This window comes from Bipolaris victoriae (assembly GCF_000527765.1).
Source record: "Bipolaris victoriae FI3 unplaced genomic scaffold scaffold_15, whole genome shotgun sequence".
Taxonomy (NCBI): domain Eukaryota; kingdom Fungi; phylum Ascomycota; class Dothideomycetes; order Pleosporales; family Pleosporaceae; genus Bipolaris; species Bipolaris victoriae.
Window position 1 is genome coordinate 2,185 of NW_014575377.1, and position 23,273 is coordinate 25,457.

Consider the following 23,273-nt stretch of genomic DNA (forward strand, 5'->3'; position numbering starts at 1 on the left):
TATATAAAGTAAGCTTAGTATCTAAGAATACTTTATAGATATTCTCTAGTAAAATAGCCTTTTTATAGTCTTATTTAAACGCTAGTTAAAAGATTTCTTTACTAATATAGTAGATATAATTATCTACTAAGACTAAGATAATATTACTATATATACGCTTTAATAGTAAGAAATAGTTTATATTAAGAGGCTATAAGAGAAATAATAAGTAAAGATATATATAGAAAAGAATTATCTTTATCTCTTTATAAAGATCTTAGAAAGCTATAAAGTAGTAGCTCTTATAGCTATTATTAATAATTAGCTTATATATCTCTATAGGCCGCGTATAGAAATTAAAGTAATAAAGCTAGTTAAGCGCTAAATTATTATTTATCTAGCTTATAAAACTAACTTAAATTACTTAGTTATATAGTAGATTCTCTAAAAACTAAGTAGAAACTAGAACTTTACTTATTAAGATAAGAAATTCTAGAATATATATATCTATTATACTAACGCTTTATATTAGCGAAACTTACTTATAGTTACTTAGCTAGATCTTCCTTATTCTTTTTAGTTAATCTAAGCCTATAATAACTAACTATAATNAAATCTTATCTATAATAAAGCTAGTTTTATTAAAGTTATAGATATNTTTATTTATAATACTATACTTTATCTTTATATTCTAAACTAGCTTAAGCTAGTTCTTAATAAGCGCTAAGTCTTTATAGAGAGCTTACTAGTAATTATATAAATAGCTCTAGCGCGTATATAGCTTAAGATTACGCTAAATAAACCTATTAATCTAGTTCTTACTAACCTTCTCTCTACTATACTTTTAGAGTAGTCTATTAGCTATATCTTATATATTATCCCTTCTATAGAGTAGTTCTTACTTAGCCTTAACTATTATATATTATGTAATAGTCTACTCTTTTAGTTTTATTAGCTACTTAGTTAGTAGTTCGTAATTATATTATAAGTATTAGCTAACGCGTTAGCTATATATTATTATTAATAGAATACTATAGGTAATTATAGTCTATTATTTACTCTAAATCTATTTAGAATTAAGATTAGTAATAGTAAGAAATAGATCTTCTTTAGTATATACTTTTAATACGTTATATAGTTAAGATATTACGTATTATTATTATAACAGTGGGGTATTATAGAGAGGTAGCTAAATTACTAGTAAAACAGGTTAGGCTTTATAGTTAAATAAGATAATATTTTTATATATACTAAGTAGAGATAAAGAATATAGAAGATAGTAACGCGTTTAAAGAATAATATTGTATTTTTCTTACTACTAAAAATTATAGTAGTGTAAAGCGGCGTTATTATAAAGATAAAGCGTGATAGAAAAGCTACCTATTTAGTAAAACTACCTACTTAGTAGTTAAACACGTTAGAGTATTATTATATATATATTACTATTTCTAATTATATTCTATTTATCTATATATAGTAGTAATATAAAAAGAAGATTAAGATAAGATATCTTCTATTTCGTCTAGTATATCTATATACTTAGTATCTTATTCCTTAAATATAATATATCTTTAATCTTAATATAATATTTAAAGTGTTAGTTATTAACTTATAGTTTAAAAATTCTATTTTATTATATTTAATATATTTAATTATAGTAAAAGATAAATAAATATATATGTAATTATACTATAGTTAAGATAGTAAGTAAAAGTATAGAATATATATAGAGATTAAAAGAAAAAGTATATAATAGTTTAATATACTGTGATTTTTATACCACTATGTAAAGCTATAATAGAGTTAGACTTTTACTATATTTCGTGTCTATATTGTATAAGCACCAAGGGATTGCTATGAACTATTAGTACTTATAAACTTAGAACTCTAGGTCTAAACAGTCTTACGAGAGAATCGCTTACGTTCTGGGCTTGAAAACCCCCACTTGCAAGCCTAGTCTTTCTTTTTGGAGATTTAACACGTCCTGCTACGTTAGTGTAAGCTATAGTCCAAACCTGATTGAAGTCGAGTCACTCTTACTCCCTCAATGGTCGCTTCTGTGACATACCGTACACACACTACTTACTTAGTCTGTCCGATACGCTGTGCTCTTGCCAATGCCTGCAGCTCGACAAAGGGGTTCCATTGTGGTTCAAGCAATTATATGTATCTAGCAACGGTCAAATTGACCCTAGGTCCGTTAGTACATAAACTGCTTCTTTCTAGTGTATATACGTGTACAGACCCTTCAGCTCCAGTATCTAGTGTCATGAAGAGAATTTTCGGAACATAAGTTCTCCTCAAGCTACAGCAGATAAGTGAGCATCTCATCGTCTGATTGGTGTAGTGCCTCCTGTATTCTCCTAGGACCATTGTTGCAGAAGAGACGCAATTCGTGGATGGACTGGAGTGTGATGGATGCGCATCTTCCATTTTCACTGACTTCCATCTCGACCTGTTTCTTATAGTGCTGGTATAGGTCATTGTACTGATGTCGCTCATAGTCGGACAATTTGATCAACTGTAGGCAGGCTATAGGCTGAGGTAGGTCAAGAATATCTCGCGTTCGCCGAAGACAGATGGTGCTCAATACTGTCTGCAAATTCGCGAACTAATTTTCCCGGCCAGTCAACGTTGCTGCAATGATGTACTTGCGAAACGTTGGCATGCGCTCTAGCTCTGTGAGACAAAGGAAGGCAACCAGGCTGCCCAAATCTTCGAGACGATTCTGGATGGGTGTTCCGGTAAGACACCAACGACGATGCGCTAGAAGCTCTTGGATCGACTTGAACATCTTGGTGTTCTGATTCCGGATCTTGTGAGCTGCATGATATCTGGTCAGTGAATAAAGATATGCTTGGACAATACAGGCCCTACCTTCATCCAAAACAATGCGAAACCAGTGAATTCTTGATAACGGCGACAGATTGTTCTTAGTGTCCTCAATGGCTGTGGCATATGTAGTGAAGATAACGTCTTTCTCGAGAAGAAGGTGTGTTTCTGCATGCCGTTCCGTACTGATGTGTTTGTGGAACGTCACTTTGTAAGGATACCTGTGTCTGCGTCTGTCAATTGGTTTCACAACAGTAAGTTAATGAACTTACGTGGGAATCTCGTCTACCCAATTATCAATTAAAGCTATCAAAGTCAGCTTTCTTTCTGATCGTGGTGGAGCCTAGTTCATAGTGGATTTACTTGTGGACGGAACGATGATCAATGTTGCTCGTGATGGCTTTAGAAAAGTTGTTGACTCTTTCGCATGCGCTGTCGGAGTCGAGGTGAAATTCTCCGCGTCTGGAAGAGAGCTTGCAATTGCCGATAGTATGATTAACGACTTGCCGAGTTCCATGTTATCTGTAAGAATACCTCCTCTAGCCTCACGGTGCTCGGGGGGTTCGGAATTTGTCAGTACATGCTGGAAACTATCGGAAAATCAGTTTAACATTGCTTCCACTATGTGCAATATGGATGCATACCGGATCTCACCCTTTCTGCGCCTTTCTCGCCAATGTGTAAGCTCCGCAGAGGGCCTGCCGCTTTCTCGCTGTGCGATGAAGTCTAGCGCCATCATCTGGTGCCTGTAGTATGTGTCAGCTTACATTTCCCTATCTTAGGTGCAGTGATACTGGCCTCATGAGTGTGCTCTTTATGCGACTCGTATCGGTACGGATCTCGTGCAGTATATTTTTGTGAGAAAGAGAACCAACGATATGTTCCACGTGGACTTGGTGGTTCAGGGAAGACTCCAGATTGCTCTGGGTTGGTTTATGTGTAACGTCAGCAGGCGTTGGCGTGTCCTCTGCCTCGGTCATCATGTCGTCAGGTTTCTCACGGAAGGCTTTGACATGAAGAATCTAAGGATTGTAATAGGTCTCTCCGCCAGGATTATGCGTTGGCCATTGTAAGAAAACTCCAGAGCTAGGGATGATGTCACCGACTTTGTCAGCATGATTCATCAAGCTCTTCAGGTTCACGTCGACCGAGAACGTCACTGTTCCATCTGCAAGTGGTCTCATGTGCTTAAGACTTCCTCCCAACGCCTTCGCTCCAGGTACGCCTGAAACCTAACTTCAAGCCCCACCAGCCGGCGAGCTGCGCTGCAGAAGGCCTTGTCCAGACGAGCAAACGCATAACCATTGCTAGAGAGCTCGAAATAGTCGCCTTTCGGATGGACGTCGAATGTAGCATAGTTTTGACTTGATCCAAGAGAATATGTGCGGTATAAAAAGTCCAAGGCTTCCCGTCGAGGCTGTGCTTTCACGTCGACAACCTGCAAAGAACTCAAAACAATGATCTGGTTTGGTGTGCACTAGTCTTACCGAACCTAGTAGACACAACGGTTCATCGATCTGTAGATTGTCAAGAGAATATTGTTCTTTTTGCCCGTAGTTTGATATATGGACATGATCGGCTTCGAAGGGCCACGGTCGTTTCAAGGCCACGCGACTGTCAGGGAGCGCGTTCATTGAATTTACTTGTCTACCCATGTATGTCGAATAAGCTGTTGCCGATAAAAGAGGATGCAGAGCTCAAGGAGGTACGTTTGCCCAAGTCCGATGCTTCGAATTCCAACATGACGAATATCGGCCACGAGACTTCGAATAAGTACGACAGCTCGAAGAATGACTGCACGTATTTTCTGACGTTTGTAGCATATCACAAGGTTTGCTCGCAAGACATTCAAGCATGGCTTGCACAGAGCGGCAGCGAAAGAATGGTATAATCTCCGGAGACTTTCCAAGGAAGAAGACCATCCGCACCTTATGGTGGCTTTGGGAGCGTATTGGCACAGCAGTCACTTTTTTATCCTCCAGGAAGTAGCAGAGCAATCACTTCACGATTATCCCAAAGATCCAAGCAACGCATTTGAGTCCCAAGAGCTTTGGACGCAGATGCAGGGCATTGCTGAAGGACTGAGCACGCTCCACAAGCTTTACAAAGGCACAAAGATCGCCTACCATCAGGACATGAAGCATGCAAACATTTCAATCGTGAAGAGGAAACTAAAGATTGCAGACTTTGGCCTACTGGAGCTGAAGCCTATAACATTGCCTGACGATACCGACATGACCGGCATTCCGAACAATCACGTTACTGGTTTCTACGCCGCCCCTCGCCAAGCCAAATATACTCGAGACTGCGATATATGGTCACTAGGATGTATCATGTCTGAAGTTGCGACTTGTGACATCCAAGACCCACAAGGAGCCAGCGACTACAAAAACGCTCGCATAGCCGATGGACCATCCGACAGAGACCCTCCACGCTTCTTCCGTGGACAACAAGTCAAGGACGCGGTGGTACACATGCATACTCAGCTCTATGACCATGTTCAATCTGTCATACCGACCAACGGCGACTTGAACATGCAATTTCAGAGAACCTTTTATAGTAAAGAGTTCTTTGGACTCTTGAATAGAATGTTCAAGCGGAATCGCTCTTCAGCTGATCCACTGGATATCCCAGGTGGAGAAATACCTCTCGATGCAGCGCAAGTTGCCGAAATACTCAAGGAATTACGCGTAGAAGGTTTACCAGCAACTTTGCTAGACAATGGGGTTGAACATCTCAACTTTGACCAATCTCTCCAGGACGCGGAGCGGTTGGAATTTTTGATTGGGGAATGTCTGATAGGATTTGCCGAAATCTTGAATGGAAGAAATCGAGCAAGATTTCCTGCTATAACTGTGAATGATCTCAAGCAATACGTTGTTAATTTACAGCACACGCAGCACGCAGAGCGTCAACAACAAGGCCTTGTCCGTCTGGAACCATTTCTCAAGAGGTTCGGCGAGTTTGGCGAGCTTGTTGCAACACTACCTAGGAGTCAAGAAATCATGGGATTCATTTGGGTACGTGATTGTCTTCACGCAGAGTAAGCGCCGAACTGACTGAGTCCTCCAGGGACCCGTAAAATTCTTGCTTGAAGTATGTTCGGTTCTTTCAGTCAAGGTGTGCGACTGATCCAAACAGCAGACAACAAACACCTGCACGGACGCTTTCAATGGTATTCTCGCCATCTATGGACAGATTGGAAGAGCTCAGCGGTCCTTGTCCACGTATAAAGAATTGTTCCAGAGTGAGCCAAGCCTGACTAAGATCTTAATCGCCGCATACAGTGAAATCATCCAAGTCAATCGATTGCTCGTCAGCTACTTCCAACAGCGCTGTAAGACAGCCCCACCATTTGACCTTGGCTAGATGTTGATAGTGAACAGTCTGGACAGAGCTTTTTGCTACGGCATGGAAGCGGCATAAATCTAGTCTCACGGCCATCATATCCCGCATGATGTCTCGCCTCAAGCTTGTTGATGGCCGGACAAGTGTAGATCAATTTCACTCATTTGGAATCAATTCCCCACACGAAGAGGAGGCCATTGATGACGCAAGTGATGGCCAAAACTTGGTTCGCAGATATGCTGTCTATGCATGGATTAAACCTACCGACATGGAAAATGAACAAGAGTATCTGAGGCGTATTCGCGTTGCATACCCAGGGACCTGCAGGTGGTTGTTACACAATATGGCCTTTCAAGAGTGGTTCGGTCAACAGTCCGACACATTGGCTATCCCAAAGTTACTGTGGCTTAATGGAAAACCTGGTTCTGGTGGGTTCTTGGTGCGTTTATTGAACAATGACTTACAATGCGGTTTTAGGTAAGACGGTCCTTGCATCCCTTGTTATAAAAGAAGCGAAAAAGCTTGAGTCAAGTCCAAAGGTCTTGTTCCTCTACTTCAAACAAGAGGATAGCGACCGAAACAACTTCCTTTCCTTGGCTCGTACTCTGCTTGCCCAAATTGTCGAAAAAGCCCCTCACACTCTCGACTACTTTTACAGCAGATGTTGTAGTAGTGGAAGCGCTGTGCTCACTTCTCGCCCCCTCATTGAAGAGTTGTTGAAATTCGCCTTGACCAGTTGTGAGTCTACCTACTTCGTGCTTGATGGTTTGGATGAATGCTGTTCAAGGAAGGAAAGAGGAGACATCGTGAGCTAGTTTCGGTACCTTGTCGAGAATGGTCATCCAGAGGATCGCGATGGTATTGATTGTATGTTCATCAGCCAACATGACTGCGCCAGAAAGGACTATCGCGATCTTCCTAGTATCACAGCGGACACAGGCAAAAATGAGGAAGATGTCGAAGCTTTCTGCAAGGTACAAGCCGAAAGACTGGTCCCGAAATTTCAAGTCAAAGATGACTACGCGCACGAGATCGCCCAACGCGTTCCTGCAGCAGATGCAGGTATGTCTGCTTTGAACAATATGTTTGCCTTACTGACAATAGAAAAAACGTCAAGGAGTCTTCCTATTTGCTCATCTTGTTTGGATCAATATTCACAGCCAGAGCTCGCAAGAAGACCTGGACCGTGAGATGGAGACCTTTAAACTGATCTGAATAACCTAGACAAGGTGTAAGTGATGTAAGTACTGGACGTTTCACTCGGTTGGCTAAATTCATAGCTTAGGTAGGCTCGAATTATGCGGACCATCGAAAACAAACCTGTTACCCCTCAACGCCAAGAGGCTTTACTACTTCTTGGCTGGCTTTTTTGTGCAAAGCGATCGTTGAAAATGCATGAGATACAAACAATGGGGTCATTTAATGTAGATGAAAGGGCTGTCGGGTTCGAACGGCGACGATTTCGAGTTCATCCCAAGGACCTTTGTGAATCGCTGGTGGATGTTCAAGAAGATGGGAGCATTGAGCTGGTTCACATGACTGCAAGAATGTAAGTATTCTGTGATCATAACAGCTAAACGAGATATCTGAGACGCCACAAGGTATCTAGCGAAGAGTGGCTTTATCGACGTCACCGCTAGAGCGCTCCAGATGGCAACGCTCTGCATCAACTACTTGAATTTGCCATCGTTTCAGGACCCTTCAGAAAACCAGGTTCTCGCTGGAGAGTATGGGTTTATGGAGTACTCCATTCTGTATTGGCTTCGGCATTTGGGGGCAAGCATGAGCTCAGCTCCTCCCGATCAGGTTAATCCCTATCGCGACCTCATGGAGTCCCTTGAAGTGATGGTTGAGCAATACTGGAACAAGCCAGCTGTCAGCGTTGCATCAGTCGCCAAATTAGCCTCCAAACGGACTCGAGACGTGCTGCAGCATTTCAACCATCGCCAAAGCTTTGCAAAACTCCAGCCAGTACTTGTCTTGACTGATAAAGAACCGAAGCATTTCGGCGACGTGCGTCTCGAGAAACGTGCTCTTAAATTCGCGGGCGTTGTGAAGGCTGTCCGTCGCTGTATCGAGACCTATGTTAGTCACAGCCCGAATCCCGACATGGCTGGACTCAGCGACATGTACGGTTGTAATCTGTTCAGGTGCCCGAGATTTAGCTGTAGATACTTCACGAACGGATTCTCGACGTTGGAGGAGCGCGAGAAATATGTCGAACGACACGAGCGCCCATCTCGTTGCACAGACGAACATTGCAGGGGCTCTCAAATAGGGTTCGCGACGCAGGCAGAACTAACTAGACATCTCAAGGAGAATCACCCGGATATGACGGAGCTTTAGCACATATTTCCTACAGATGAGGAGATCAATGACAGCATGCGCGAAGTTTCGCCAGAACCCGAAGCTACGACAGAGGATGAACCTCAAATTGTTCCCCAGTTGCAACCCTTGTTGGCAATTTCAGACACAGCAGGCAGTCCAACATCAGAACAATCAGAACCTCAGCCAGCGAGGCCTATGGAGTTTGCCAAGCGCCAGAGAACGAAGAGAGAGCACATTTGTTCACATTGCGACAAACGTTTCACCAAGAAGTACAACTTGGATTCGCATCTTGCAACTCACGGCGAAAATCATCGATGGGAATGCCCACGTTGCGAAAAAACGTCCGCCAGATATAGCGATTTCACCCGTCATATGAGACTTCACGATGTAGACAGCGCAGTTACATGCGGTGGCGTACTTTCAGATGGCAGAAGGTGGGGATGTGGAACCAATTTTGCAAGACTCGATATACTTCGCAATCATCACAAATCCAGAAAGGACAGGCAATGCATTGCAGAGAGACAGCGAAGAGCAGCCCACGGCTTCAATACCTTGACTGTGGGTTAACAATTCACCTGAAGCACATCGCAAGGCTATTCAGATAGATTGAACTGAGCGCCGGCGTTCGACCTGAAGGATCGTATCAGCCTAGTATACCACAACTATATTTTTCTCTTGAAGAGGCCGGTCGTCTAAGTAAGAGCTTCGATATCATTTCCAGCTTGCTCGGTCATGATTGCAGACCATAAAGTCCAGGGCAGTGCGATCAGATCATGTGCGCAATATTTCCATACCGGTGGTCTGCACCAGGATAGTGCAGACAGCGCATCAGGTGGACTATGCTGCAGTCAGCAAGGCAGATCAAGGTATACCCACCCCTAATATGGTCTAGAGGCTGGAAAGTGAAGCGAGCCTTGTGGCGGCTCTAGACCTTTTTGCAACAGTGCCTGTGCCCGGGCCCTATGCATGAGCACTATCTGGCCAATAATGTTCGCTTCGCCCATACGACCGCACTTTTTTGAAGTAGAATTTCTGCTTCTGCTGATGTGCCTGTCGCCTACCTTCACTCGCTAAGCCGTAATCTTGGCCTGCCTTAGATAAAAGTGTGACTTTCAGGGTCTTGAAAGTCTGTACACCTTATTAGCATACTAGACAGAAGTAAACCGAAAAACAAGTTTACATCGAAATCTAGGATGTGGACAGAAAGCGCTTTGCTAGTTGTTCCTACGCTCGGAGCTTTGTAGAACATCTCGATTAACATCTCGATTAGATAGTAACAAGATACGATGAAATCTGTAGGCATATTGAAAGCAAACATAATACGACGACGGCAGATTAAAGAAACAAACGGCCGACGTTAGCGGAGCTCAGCTCTGTTATTGCGCAGGATGGTACAGTAGCGCAGCTTACGAGCACGAAGTTTTCACGGTGGACACGCACTGGGATGATGTACCATTTTAACACCCATATCTATTGGCTACTTTTATACACTGTGTATAGCTAGCATAGTCTTTACTACCTCAAAAGTCAAGGTAAGGCCGGATTACCAACAGTAAGTAGCTACTACTCAAACATCCTTGCATCCCACTTCAAGTATACTTCCCAGAACATACAAATACTTTTTCTTTTTTTAAAAAAAACTTAATTGGATATCTTTGACTAATTTATAGAAGTCTAAGGTCTATTCATGTCCGACTCATATCGCTTCTCCGATTCATACCCCCAGCCATGGTACTTGCTTGCAGTCGAAACGCCCTTAGGTTACCGGTAGTACTCTTCGAGCGTATATGCGGGCTATCCATACGACTACCACCTCCATAGTCCGATCCTGCATTTCCTAGACCAACCATTCTATCCGGCCTCTGCAGAAATAACGCTTGCACTGAGCGCGCGCGATCCTGATCAATATGGTCGGGACTTCGATAGATTGGTGAGGTTATGGATTTGTTGCGAGTGTTCATTTTGGTCATTAATGCTGACATGGCGGCAGTTGGTGACGGATGAGCTGATGCACCTGAGTTTGAGCGTGTTAAGTCAGATGCTCCGGTGGTACGACGTTGCAATAGCTGCGGCATGTCGTTGACCGTCCTGGATCTTCGGCGTCCCATTGGAAATCTTGTCGATGACGACATGGACGGTGATCGACTTGACGGTGGCGTTGGCAGAGCATGATTGCCCTGTGGTAGCGATCCATAGGTTTGCATCAATTGCTGCAGGTCAATGGCCTGTGGGAGTTTACTCAGACGCCGAATGGCCTTTTTGTTAGAGTCAATGAAAGTCGACATCGCCTTGAGGGCGTTATTTTGCGTGTGCACTTCGTACGCAGGGGTGCCACTTGCAGTGCTCATCGCACGAGCGGCATGTTGCTCGTTGAGCCCCATGATCTGTGGTGTCATCGTTGAAGATTTGCTCAAACTCATCTCGATTTGCGATACAACACGATCGAAATCGACACCGTTGGTGGGGTATCTAACAGTGGGCTGAATGGATGCTTCGCGGGCTAGAATGAAAAAGGACCCGTCCCAAACCTTTCGCTTCAGGATGTTCCAACGAGCACGAGCCGGGTTTCTTTCCATCTCGGGTTGGAATACGGAATGACGGGCGAGCTTGGCGTAGAAACCTTCAAGGCGGTTTGCCATCCTTTCGAGTACTTGCATGAGAAACGTGGAAAGCGCAGTGACGCGTTCAGAATTAGAGGGAGCATCAAGCTCCATGATACTGTCAAAAGCATCCATGCCAGTACAGGCTTCTTCCCTGATTGCTTCAAGAAACTCCATATCGTATTGGACAGACCGCTGCGCATATGCGATGATACCTTTCTCATGGTGGCGAGCAGATTCGCTGTCGCAGGTGAATTGGCCGATTTGAGAAATCTCGTTGGACGCCGTGACGGCATCGTGGGAGCTTTTAGCACGGGCGATTACACCGAGGACGTCGGACAACTTGGTGTTAGTAGAAGAAACATTGGCGAGAGTGAATGAGATCTTGAGGTAGAGCTCTTGCAGTTTCGCTCCAAAGAGGGTAGAGAAACCGCCCTCTAGTAGTCGAGACTGGTAGTGGTAGAATCTGCGGACACCTCCCATGTTGAAGAGGTCACCTTGGAACCACACGAGCGACGACTCTGTGATCATACCAACCTCGAAGCTCGCCGCGACCACTTGTTCAGTTGCGACACGAAGATAACCCTTCCATAGATCGTAAAGCATGCCGATCTCCTCGGATTGGAAAGCGGGCTTTGGGGTCAATTCTCCAATGTAGTACTTGGTCAACAGAGACGAGACCTCGGGATTGTTGGTATGGGCTAGTAGATCGAAAGACTTGGTGCAGTCTACACCGCCGTTGGATTTGATGATATTGGTACCGCCTGGGTGCATTGTACAAAAGTCGGTGCTGCGATGGTCTTAGTATGCGTGAGCCATTGGGTGAGTGGACTGTATACTTACACGTCATACACTTTACCATGCACTCCAATCCATACGCGCGAACCTTTCACATGGCCGGTGTGAACGGCGAGCTGGGAAAGCGAAATCGTAGGTTGGTTACAAGGTAGAGGTCTTGGGGTCATGAAGACGTCGAGCATAAAGCGTCGCTCGGCAAATGCAGTGTTCATTATGGTCTCCACAGTTTCCATAGTAGGTGATCGATGGTTGTAGAGCGCCTGTCGAATGCCGGACATCACTGAGTCGAACACTCCGACTGAACCGCATACGTAAAGGTAGCCACCAATGCCACCTTGCTTCTGTGACCCAAGCACGTCAGCGAAGACCCCAGGGATTGGGAGCATCGAACTTACCTTTGACATAACGAGATCGCATATAGACTGCCCTTGCTCCACGATAAGTCCATCAATGTACCTTGAGGGCATCTCCCTCTCCACAAGATCTCTAGAAACGGGATCGTACACTAGGCCATTCGTGTCGCGCGAAAATGCCGTATGCACTTCCATCAATCCCTCGTTGACATACTGACGAAGCTCGGATTCGTAACAGAACTTTTGCCGGGACTGTACACCGAGATACAAGACAGTTTTCCCCCATGCTTGACCGCAACGAGCTTGCCAAAAACTGCGGAAAGGTGCGATGCCGCTGCCACCTGCGAACAGTGCAACAGGCGAGGTATCGTCATGTGGCAGCTGGAACGAGAAAGGTCTCGACACGCCAATCAATATCTCCTCGTCGTCGAGTACATCCATCTCTTCGGCTACTGGCGGGTTTAGGAAACCACTGCTAACACCGTTTCGCACATGCTTTTCAGTGCCGGCGAACAAGGGGCAGAGGTCGTACTCCGAACGAGATATTGTCTACATACGTCAGTTCCGGATATCATTCCAGGGTAACAATACATACCAAGTCCACAGTGCTGGGGAGAAGTTCGTCAGAGTAGTTGGAGATACTGTAAGTACGTGGTACCTCGACAGAGATGAGATCTGTCAGCCAGGCCAGATTGCCGGAGAGGTCGAATGCTTGGTCCCAGATGCGTGGCGAAGTGTCTTTTACAGCTTCTTGAAGTAAGTCACCGAGTGAGGCTCGTACAGGCCATTCGTCTGTGGCTAGGACCTGCAACACGACATGTGATGATGCTCGTAGCAGGGTATGCAGCTTTGTAGCAAGCTTCTTGGTTATCGGCGCAAGATGACCCTTGCGTAGGATATCAATGACAGTGAGCTGAGGCTTCTCTGTATGCGAGATGGCGCCCATATGAGCAGCGTATCTTGTCCATATACGATCCATACTGACAGGATCGGAAAGCATCGTATCAAGGCCTAGCGCAGCTGCAACCTTCGCACACTCCGTCCAGCTATTCATTGGCATGATAGCAAGTCGGTCGCCAGGTTGGAAGGTAATGCCGGTGTCTTGAATGTCCAGAGTGACCATTGCGATGGAGCGCTTGGGGTCCGAATCGACAAAGTTTCTGCTTAGGATTCTGCCTCGGTATCGACATTCTTCGAACGTACCACGCATTTCATGTGGTTCGATATCGCGTTGTCCACGGAAAGGCTCCAGCCGTTCTTTCATAGCCTCAGAAAACTCTGCATGCGTTTTCTCCCAGGGCCTCATAGCGTCAGCAGCTCCAGAAGCTCCATTTGTCTCAGTCCGACCAGACTTGCCGGCGCACTCGAGTAGCTTCTCGATGTCAGTCAGATCAACGTATGGATTAGAACATACTTACACCGAACACTTTGTACCGATGGGCACCCATGAAGCCTCGCTCACCAGTATATGCCTCCACCACGCCATCGAGCACGCCCATCAATCTGGGGTCTCCAGATGCTTTCACATATTCTGGTATCTGATAGTGATACTCGATGGAAGCAATGAACGCACGAAGGTTCGATGGCAGCCATGCTCGAAGATGCACACCCTCAGCGCCAAGGAATGAGTCATACTTTTTGCGACCAAGGAAAGCATCCATGACCAGGTACCTGAATGCATTAGTAAAGAACTTTCAGATGAATCAATTGACTTACGGAGGAAACTGTAGGCCGGAAGTAGCTGGGCATCGTTTGGATAGAGGCGCCGAGAACTTGGCCCAGCGTACCCACTCAGTAGGAGACACATAGTTCTCGCCAGACCTATCGTTGGGCGATATGGTGTTGAAGGCTGTGGGCATTCGTTCCAAGATCTCCTTCAAGCGAATGAGTTCACGAAGAAGTCCCTCGTTGTTACGGTTCATGACGTGTTCTTGACACGCCGCAATGGCATCAGGACCATGCTGAAAGCTCGCCGACGTGTCGGCACAGCCTTTAAGGAACGCATTCTCAGCACTGTCACCGAACATGCCCCATCGCAACTTGATGTTGTCGAAGCGACCGACATAGGGATATTTCGAAAGTGGGTCGACGTAGTCGACATTGAAAGACGACTGGTCGAAAAAGGTAAGGTGGGGAATGGACCGACCCATCCGAATGGAAATCTGAACGTAGGGAAGACCAATGCTGCGAGGAATGCCTTGGACCTCGTCGCCAAGATCGTCGCATATAGGAACACCCTTCAGTTTGAAAGGCTTCGCAGCTACATTGATGCCCTCATTGCCATCGTGTCGCTCTTCATACCGGTAGATAGAGCAAAGCATACCAAGGGCGACCAGAGCTGCCCATAGAGCCTTGTCTGGGATGGTGTCGGCCGTTCCTTGAATGATTGGTAATGCTGCGATTGATTCCCGCACTCGACCGCGAGCAACGCAGCCAGGCATTCTTGTGCACAGATCCATCCATACTCGTCCTGGAGAGTTGCGTAGGGCGCCAGGAGCCTCGCTTGTGTCTGGAGGTTGGAAGCCATACTCGGTGCTTAAGTAGCCATCTCGCCAACCTGTTGCAGGGCCGACTTCTTCCGCTCGTAGTATGACTTGACGAGCGGGTGCACCAAGCGCAATTGCCAGTAAATCTCGTTCATCCATGTTGAGAGTGTCAAGACTCTTGACACCTTTAGCATTTTGAATTTCTTTAATCTCGGCCATGGAAGGCACGTTGGAATATATCAGCTCATTGATTGCCTTACGTTCCCTAAATTGGTCAGCAAAATCATTCTAGCTTCGATTGATGGCTTGTCCACCTTTGTCGAAGGAACTCTTCAACGTTGGCATGTTGCGGTATCTATTATCATTAGAAACGGCTATTTCCAAGTGCGTGGGATTTGACATTACTCCAAACGCAGCATGCACGTCTCCAGGCGCGGCAAATCCAGAGAATGTACACCCCCGGGGACCCATCCGACTTCCGTTCTTGCTAGCAGCAGCTGACTCCGCTGGGCAATGACCACCAGCCATACCGGAGACTGGGCATTGTTCTGACCTCAAAGACATGGGTAATTAAAAGAAATGTTATTGGGAGACCTGCCCGTTAGTGAAGAAGGAAGGAATTGAAAAAGACTTCGTGACAAAGACAGCAAACACGAGAAAGAAAGAATTGTATTGTATTTGAGGGTACAGCTGCAGTGCCTGATCTACTGCAGAGCAGATGTAGCAAAGGAGACTCTTAGTAGCATTGACTTATGTTAGCAGTCTATAGGGCGCCATAGCCGAGCTGACGTGTTTTAGCTAAAACGAGACACTTTGCCATGGCGCAAAACAACTTGATGAAAGAGTGAATGGCTTGGCTGGAACAAAACGCGGTTTTGACGTTTGGTCGTTGTGGACTACTTGACTTTGGGCGCAGGGTGGCATACGAGCGCGACGGCGTGTATGCGTTAAGTCTTGGACCGTGAATTGCGCGACGTACGGTGTTTGTACTTGGTGCGACATGGGGATCCAAGAAAGGGGCTGGTCCCCGTTACGTAAGCGCCACCAGTCCGGAGTCGTTCAGCCATCGTACTTCTCGGAGCTGCCTGAGGCATACATATTATCAGCGAACTGTTAGGCCACGGGCAGCTCTATCAGACAGCCGCATCACTTGTTGTAGCTCTGGAAGCGAGTACCCTAATGCGCCAATATCAGCACTCCTATGAGCAACTTTATCCAGTACTAATACGCGTATCCAACGAGCTGCGGCTTTTACTTACAACTTGCGACAATAGTACAGCGGAAGAAGCTCCGAGTCTGGCCAGTGCACGCGGAGCATGCTACAGGCTCCTTTATTCCTAAACAAGCAGCTATGGCTCGGCTCCGACTTGGCCAAAGAACTCTCCGTCTTGTTGCGTGTTTGAGGTAAATTGATTCAAGAGTTACGTCAAATGGGCATTGCTACTTCTCACCGTTTTGGTCGCTAAGACAAGAGCCGCAATGTTGCGCATCAGATGCTTTTACGAGCTTGACCAATCTTCTAGCTTCGACTACTGTACCTGACAGCCTGCGTCCAGGCGCATCAACTGGCCACAACTACCCTGACGCCTATTTTTGGAAAGCTTGCAAGAAGCTCTTGTGATCAACTCCATGTACGAATCCCGGTTGTTACTTTCCAGATATACTGTCAAGAGCAAGAGCCGCAAGCTATAGCATTACAAGCTCTACGGTCTAATGCCTTAAAGATCATAGTGAAAGTCATTATTTTCAAACTCCATCTCACCTCGCATAGATGAGATGTTGCATCACTACATCCATGAAACTACTCCAGAACCAGTCAATAGTAAGTAGACCATTTGGAAGACTCTGCGATTGTAGTATTGTATGTCAGAAAGACTCGCGGACCAACACTTTCTACATCCGTAGACCAAGTCTATTGAAGATTAAAGTTCTTTGGTTTCATAAACCCTAACATTTAGTACCCTACGGACGGCCCAGCTATGGCCACCTATCCAGATAGGTCCACCTCTCCAGAGCGGCAACACGTCATGACGCCCTCTCCGTCTCTCAACTACAGCGTTTTCCCAGTTGCCTTGCTGAAACCGCTCGACATCCTCTTTGCTAACAGTATGCGACTGTGTGTTTGCTGCCATCGTCCAAAATCCCACAATGTGGCCTTGGTCTATCTTGTGCGACAACCACACTTTGTTACGTCCCCCGTTTTCGCTTTGTTGCAAGAGAGACAGAAGCTCGGAGCATGTGTAATTAGTCTTTCCCTGTGGAAGCGTAGCATTTTCCAGCTGAGTACGGTGGGACGAAGCCGGGATCTTGTCGACGATGATAGGAGACCAGAAGTAGGGAAATGGCGCATAGAGAATTCTTAGAGACACACTCAGCAGGACTGCCACGGGAAAGTCCAATCCGAGGGACACGCCGGCCCGCAGGGCTGACTTGAACGTAAGTCTAGGTGGGGTTGTGGGGGTTGAGAAGAACAACAGGTGTTTCTGGAATGCTGAATACGCGTTTCTCGCCATTTTGAAGATTTGCTTGTTGGGGAAGTTTTAGTGATGTGCTGAAGATGGCATGCCAAAGTACAGATAATGTTCACAGAGGGAAACTTTGATCTCGGGAGGCACAAGTCATGACGTCATGTCAACCTCAAAATCCGCAATGGGTGGCATAGAAACGGAAAGTAGAAAAAAGTAAAGAGAAGCCCGTGGAGGTCCGGTACAGACAGAATGGTGATGCAATAGGGTCCCTATTTCAATCACTAGCTCATATGTGATTTAACGCAGATTATGGCGGCTTCCAGACCAACCAACATTTCCAGCCGAAAGCCAATGCACCTCAGGCATATTTTATGGACGTTATTGTTCATCTGATAATTCTAAGGAATATCGGGTTTTTCATTTGAAGAATTCGTGCGCTTGAAAACTGCATTGTCCATCGTAATTTCGATTATGGGGGGCAGACCTTATATGAAGAGGATGCTCCCAATGCCTGCTGCAAACAAAGCCTTGTTGAAAGCACTTAAGAAGATACTACCAGGCGCAGCTCCCGTGTAGATGGGCATGGAGTTGCCTGTGGTCGACGGAATCGTTCCATTCCCTGCAGTGCTATTAGATATTAAGTCTGGGAAAAGGTGGCTCGTGTTATCATCCACGACTATCCAGTTGCGAACAAGGGCAGTGCCGTTCATCACAGACTTCCACTGCTCCTTGGTACACTGGCCAGGATCCAAGACATAGCACTGTGCTCCTGGATCGACTATCGGTACATTGGTGATGTTGGACACGTCTGCTGGACCTTCTGTCGCGTAGCTGGCGTTGTTGGCAGTAGAGACATTACCAGTGCTGATGTCTCGATTGAATAGAGAGCGCATGAAGATCCTGTATGCAGTCTCCGGTTGATAAGCAGGAACTTCATGGCCAGCTTCGTAAACGCGTGTAAATGATAGGTTACCGTACTGGCGTACCTGACCACCAATATATGTATCGTTCACCACTACGGGCGCATAACCCGCATTGGCAAATGAAGTGGCATTTTCGTACGGTATGGCAAGTGAGAGAAGTTCTCCTCCATACCAATTACAAGCATAGTCGCGGTCACCGTAAACCAGCGTGACTTTGATTCCCTCCTCAAGCAAGTAGGCCAAGTCTTCCTTCCAATTTGGACGTGGATAATCACCTATACTACGGAATGATTTGGACACTGCCGAGTTTGACTGGGTCCAGTTGAGCGGTACTCCGAGGTCCTGTTGTACATAGGGTTGGTTGAGAAAGCCTTCGTACCAGGGTGGAGGGTATGATGCTGCACCAGGCGCTGATATATCGTAGTAATTCAAATCGGTATCAAAGTAGGGGTCCCGTATTTGCTCGGAACAGAAGGTCTCCGCAGCCTCACATGCCTTGTTAACAGTGGCATTAAAACCTTGATTGGTGGGATCATACGCGAGGCTGAGGTTCTGGCAGACTTCGATCTGTTCCAAGCAACCTCCTTTGCGGTACAAATTGTTGAGCACCTCCTGATAGCGGCTCTCATTCACAGCTTGGATGCCGTACGTGTTATTGTATGCCATCATTGGGTAACCTGGCCACTGTACATATCGATCAATACAGCCGTTGATAATCAAAAGTGTGTCCAGATGCAGAATATGCGTCTCCCCAGCTTCATTCCAAGTTCCGTTTTCAATCTTCTCATTTTGTTCCTGGAAGTAGGCCGCAAAAGCGGGCCCGTATCGACCTCCATAAGATTCGGTGGCAATTGATATTCTGTCATCATTGGGCTTGTGCTCAGGAAACTCTTGGAACCAGACCTGGGCAAAGTTCCAAAGCGCTCGTGCAGAATTTTCAGTGCCTCGAGTGGTAAAATTGGAGTTTTGACTAGGGTAAGTACCGACATAGAAACTATTGTTCTGAGCAGGGACCGGGGTATCCTGGAAGTCTACGACCTTCAGCTCACCTGTGTCCAGGTTGGTGGTAATATTCACCAAGCTGTCGTAGCTAAGACCGACTTGTACGGGTTGGTCGAGATATAGCATATTCACTAGACTGGGTCAGCGCTTGTCATGGGCCGTGATTGGGGCTCAGTCTGGGCCTTCCAACCTTCGTTATTCCACGACCACTCGTTGATGTAGGTACTGTTTGAATCGGAATGAACAAAGCACGGACCATTCTCACGTAAGAGTCCAAGCATGGAGCTGGACCCAGGTCCACCTAATCAAGGTCAGTCGGTGGTGTGTGTACGTGTCAACAAACTGCTCACCATTCATCCAAACTGACAAGGGCGCATTTTTGGGATCCTTTCTGGACTCAAAGAACCAGAAATATGTATTAATCTCATACGTCTGATCCGGGACACCCAAGTCGGCGAGTGCTCCGGCAGGAAGATGGACATAGCCGGAGAAGCTTCGGACGCCTTCCGTAGTCTCACACAGCTTTGTCTGAATATGATGAGAACATGGCCAACAGGCTGAGTAAGAAATCACATGCCTCTTTGTATGAGATTCGGACACCTTCTTCAAGCTGCGATTCGACAACTTTCACGTCTCGTGGCGTGGGAGGAAACTGGGCATGGGCAAGAGCAGTGAGAAGGAGAGTTACTCCCAGCGATGGGAGACTGCATGTAACCATAACGACGGCAATGTATGGATGGAGAAACCAAGCTCTAACAATGGCTTAGGAAACGCACCCGCCGCAGACAAGAGCGGGTTGGGGTTTCTTATAGCAGCCTCAGCGGCATGGGGATATCATCTGCCAGCCCCCGGTGAACGATAAGGAAGCTTCCTGGCCAGGTCATATTGCATGTCCCCTTGCAGTATTGACGGGTGCAGATAGCGCATTTTGTGCCTTTGTGACGTCGCAATGCCTCGTAGCGAGACAATGGGAGCGGGGGAATATCAAGGACCCGTAGAGCCGAGCCTGCCAAGGAGGCTTTTCGTCACTTGTCTACTGCGTAACGGTGGCTTGTGTGATGAGCTAAGACGGGAAGAGTGGAGTGCACAAAGTGTATGCATGCGGGGTGGTATTAGAGCCGATGTGGAAGGTGTTGAGGTCTGATGCCGGCGATATGACGGGGCTGATGCCGAGCCTGGTGGGGGGAGGGAGGAGAGAGGAGGTGAGGGTAAGGGCGACAGCACGAGAGACGGAGGAAGATATATACACGTGTGCCTGGCACGTTTTCCAAGTGACACAACACGGGGTATGTGTCAATGTAGATAGTAGATATGTAGTATGGAGGTGATGTGGTTGCCGTATGGACCAAGGGCCGTGATGCTGCAACCACCAGATTCGGTTTAGCGCCGCACCCCACGCGGCTGTCTGCATCTGCATTTGCCATGCACGCCTCCAAGTACTCCGTCTTGCCACTCGCCCGTCAACCAACCTCCAACCATGTCCAAGAAGGTGGGTTCCCAGCAAATCATGAGGGCAACTTCGTGTTGGCAGTCAGCATGTGGCTAAGCAACGGACAGGGTAGCGACACACCATCGTCAATCCGCATCCGCGAGAACCAGAGGCGTTCGCGCAACCAGCGCAAGGAGCTCATCCAGGACTTGCGCCGCCGAGTGCAAGAATATGAAATCAAGGGCGTCGCCGCCACGCAGGAGATGCAGCGCGCTGCACGCAAGGTCGCCGAGGAGAACTCACTGTTAAGAAGTCTACTCGCCAGCCGTGGTGTAACGCACAATGAGGTAGAAGCATATCTGCGCTCCTTCAAGACCAACACCACTCCCACCACTCCCACCACTCCCACCACTATTACTCCTGTTACTCCTATCAACACTGCTCCCAGCTATGCACCCCATGTGCTGCCTGTAACATCAGGGCTTCCAAGGACTCCAATATCACATCAACCCGTGGTTCCAAAGACGATGCCCCTGTGCATGCAGCCCCCTACGCAGTCTCCTGCGCAAACCTCGATTAGGCCACTAGTGCCGTCGACAGCTCAGCCTCAACCACAACCACGCCCAGAGTCTCAATCCACCCAGCGACCGGTCCCTGCCCCTATCAATGCATCGCCGGCTTCAACCTGTTGTAAGCCGGTAGACAGCACTAGTCATGACAATGCCCCGGCTACATTTTCCATACCACAAGAAGATGCAGAATGTCCTAATACCGCTAGCTGTTTCTGCGCCCCGACTCCTATGCCTAAGGAGACGCCAATCGATACCGGATTGCTGATATCATGCGAGACGGCTGCTACCATTATTGCTGAGATGCGCGGTGATGGAGATCGCAGTCGAATCAGAGCTAGTCTGGGCTGCGTTGGGGATGAGGAGTGTAATGTCAAGAATACTCGTGTGCTAGAACTAATGGATGAACGGTAACGATTTGTTGTACCTCGACTCGAGAATTGGGCGAAATACACTCATCAGATTAGGCAATAGCGCCTGTGCCAAATTTCCGGCCTTACGTTGGAGCCCTCGTGGCGACGTACGCAGCTCAGCAACTGCGAGCTTGGCGACGCTTCACCCTGCGCAGCTGCAACATGAGTGCGCTGGCAATTATGTAAGAAAGCCCAGCAAAGATTTGAGCATATAGATATTCGCGCGAAGAGTTGGGGCGCCTAAGCTTGAGCGCAATGCCCTCGGATACTGTAAGGCGTCATGTACTGAAGCTTCACAAAGGCTGGTTAGATGCACATACCTATGGAGGGGATAATGACAGCCGCCCAAGACAGAGATAATAGAGACTGCAAGTCTTTGATCCCTGCGACTTCGACGCACAATGGACCAATCGTCTACACCTAGTGTCACTATGGTGCTACTTCAAGACTGTCATGGCACGAGAGACCAACTTACCATCCAGAAAACGCCTACTACAGCCCCGCACAGTATGACGAAGAAAACAGTTAGCCCATATGACGTGGAAGGCAGCCAAAAGGCAAAACATGCCACTCCACACAAGAGTGTCAGCGCTCCAGCCGTGTCTATTCGACTCCATCGATCACTAAGAATGCCTATGATTGGCCGTCCGATGGCAGTGCCCATGTTAAGCAAGCCAATCATGTCAGTAGCTTGGGATCGCGACAGCCCAATGGACAGCGCAAAGTCAGATAGAGAGAAAAGTAGGACAATATAACCCAGCATACTGATGAAGGCCCAAGCGAGCAGCAAGAGCACGTCAACACGCCTCAACAACTTTGTATCAAAGCCTAATTGAGATGGCCGAATGGCCTTGTTCCGATCGCGGATGAAGATGGTTGCAATGGTGTTTGCCGTGAATGCTAGTATGCCTGTGATGCGTAGTGCCCAGGCAATGCCAAATCGCTGGATAATAGCTTCCGATCCCCATGCGAATGCCGCCCCGCCGACGCCAGACCCTGCCGCGCTGATGCCGTTTGCGAGACTCCGTCTTTTGTCAAACCATTGGGAGAGAACTGGTAGGCAGGGGATGTAAAGGAAGCCAATTCCGCAACCGATCAGGACGCCTTGAGAGATGTGTAGCTGCCAAATGCGATGCGAGAAGGAAGCCGAGATGAAGCCTGCAAGCTGAAATAGCAGACAGCAGCACATGATGACATGGATCCCGAACTTGCGGCACAAGACTGTCACAGCGGGTGCAACGACCATGGCTATGGCAAAGTTAAACCCCCCAATAAAGGCATAGTCCCAGGTTGTTGCTTCAGGGAACAGGTCATCTGCAAGGTAGTGAGACAAGTAGATACCATAGGCCTGGAAATTTGTATCAGCTACTTGTATCTCTTTGGACGACAGCATGAGGACTTTGGCATTCGCTTTATACTCACCGAGACGGCACCCCAAGTAAAGCAATTGATTGTGAAACAAGCAGCGACACAGACCCAGCCATAGCCACCGTCCGGCGGCACAAGGCCTTCACTTTGCACGTTCTCAATACCTACGTCATCGGCACGAGCTGACGACAGCCTGGGGCTCTGATGCCTTGAGGACGTACATTCAACCCCCATGGATGGAAGAGCTGATGATTTTGACGTTTTCCTCTCTCGTTTGTCTTGATGCTGTTATCAAGAGGAAAAGATTGGGCAAGAGCCGTGCTTGGGTGGAGGTTGTGGTTGGCCTAGATAGTGTGTCGTCCTTAGTCAGCCTCGCC

At 47.1% G+C, this 23,273-nt stretch overlaps 9 protein-coding genes across 9 annotated transcripts; 4 read left to right on the forward strand and 5 right to left on the reverse strand.

Annotated features, from left to right (window-relative positions):
- Nucleotides 1-2,284: 2,284 nt before the first annotated feature.
- COCVIDRAFT_23799 (hypothetical protein) lies at nucleotides 2,285-3,547 on the reverse strand (the record flags this gene model as incomplete). Its single annotated transcript, XM_014704374.1, has 6 exons — nucleotides 2,285-2,564; nucleotides 2,631-2,802; nucleotides 2,857-3,038; nucleotides 3,084-3,117; nucleotides 3,175-3,401; nucleotides 3,456-3,547. The coding sequence occupies 6 exons, from the start codon at nucleotides 3,545-3,547 to the stop codon at nucleotides 2,285-2,287; spliced, it is 987 nt and encodes a 328-aa protein (XP_014559860.1).
- Nucleotides 3,548-4,468: 921 nt separating this feature from the next.
- COCVIDRAFT_34892 (hypothetical protein) lies at nucleotides 4,469-8,505 on the forward strand (the record flags this gene model as incomplete). The annotated part of the gene is made up of 11 exons (XM_014704404.1): nucleotides 4,469-4,516; nucleotides 4,632-5,831; nucleotides 5,884-5,907; nucleotides 5,956-6,148; nucleotides 6,198-6,587; nucleotides 6,637-6,965; nucleotides 7,008-7,221; nucleotides 7,277-7,345; nucleotides 7,389-7,390; nucleotides 7,449-7,708; nucleotides 7,761-8,505. The coding sequence occupies 11 exons, from the start codon at nucleotides 4,469-4,471 to the stop codon at nucleotides 8,503-8,505; spliced, it is 3,474 nt and encodes a 1,157-aa protein (XP_014559890.1).
- A 207-nt stretch (nucleotides 8,506-8,712) lies between these two features.
- On the forward strand, nucleotides 8,713-8,862 carry COCVIDRAFT_81090 (hypothetical protein; the record flags this gene model as incomplete). The annotated part of the gene is made up of 1 exon (XM_014704405.1): nucleotides 8,713-8,862. A coding segment is annotated over one exon (150 nt), but the record flags the coding sequence as incomplete, so codon positions are not given.
- Nucleotides 8,860-9,054, forward strand: COCVIDRAFT_90530 (hypothetical protein; the record flags this gene model as incomplete). The annotated part of the gene is made up of 1 exon (XM_014704406.1): nucleotides 8,860-9,054. The coding sequence occupies one exon, from the start codon at nucleotides 8,860-8,862 to the stop codon at nucleotides 9,052-9,054; it is 195 nt and encodes a 64-aa protein (XP_014559892.1).
- Nucleotides 9,055-10,172: 1,118 nt separating this feature from the next.
- Nucleotides 10,173-15,252, reverse strand: COCVIDRAFT_90531 (hypothetical protein; the record flags this gene model as incomplete). Its single annotated transcript, XM_014704407.1, has 8 exons — nucleotides 10,173-11,877; nucleotides 11,931-12,226; nucleotides 12,281-12,787; nucleotides 12,834-13,610; nucleotides 13,657-13,909; nucleotides 14,030-14,989; nucleotides 15,039-15,079; nucleotides 15,130-15,252. The coding sequence occupies 8 exons, from the start codon at nucleotides 15,250-15,252 to the stop codon at nucleotides 10,173-10,175; spliced, it is 4,662 nt and encodes a 1,553-aa protein (XP_014559893.1).
- Nucleotides 15,253-16,646: 1,394 nt separating this feature from the next.
- COCVIDRAFT_34894 (hypothetical protein) lies at nucleotides 16,647-17,237 on the reverse strand (the record flags this gene model as incomplete). The annotated part of the gene is made up of 1 exon (XM_014704408.1): nucleotides 16,647-17,237. One exon carries the CDS (start codon nucleotides 17,235-17,237, stop codon nucleotides 16,647-16,649), a length of 591 nt encoding a protein of 196 aa, XP_014559894.1.
- A 440-nt stretch (nucleotides 17,238-17,677) lies between these two features.
- On the reverse strand, nucleotides 17,678-19,835 carry COCVIDRAFT_34895 (hypothetical protein; the record flags this gene model as incomplete). Its single annotated transcript, XM_014704409.1, has 4 exons — nucleotides 17,678-19,248; nucleotides 19,308-19,418; nucleotides 19,468-19,645; nucleotides 19,695-19,835. 4 exons carry the CDS (start codon nucleotides 19,833-19,835, stop codon nucleotides 17,678-17,680), a joined length of 2,001 nt encoding a protein of 666 aa, XP_014559895.1.
- An 818-nt stretch (nucleotides 19,836-20,653) lies between these two features.
- Nucleotides 20,654-21,529, forward strand: COCVIDRAFT_90630 (hypothetical protein; the record flags this gene model as incomplete). The annotated part of the gene is made up of 2 exons (XM_014704410.1): nucleotides 20,654-20,968; nucleotides 21,356-21,529. 2 exons carry the CDS (start codon nucleotides 20,654-20,656, stop codon nucleotides 21,527-21,529), a joined length of 489 nt encoding a protein of 162 aa, XP_014559896.1.
- A 239-nt stretch (nucleotides 21,530-21,768) lies between these two features.
- On the reverse strand, nucleotides 21,769-23,130 carry COCVIDRAFT_34897 (hypothetical protein; the record flags this gene model as incomplete). Its single annotated transcript, XM_014704411.1, has 4 exons — nucleotides 21,769-21,773; nucleotides 21,849-21,942; nucleotides 22,004-22,876; nucleotides 22,951-23,130. The coding sequence occupies 4 exons, from the start codon at nucleotides 23,128-23,130 to the stop codon at nucleotides 21,769-21,771; spliced, it is 1,152 nt and encodes a 383-aa protein (XP_014559897.1).
- Between the last annotated feature and the right edge of the window lie 143 nt (nucleotides 23,131-23,273).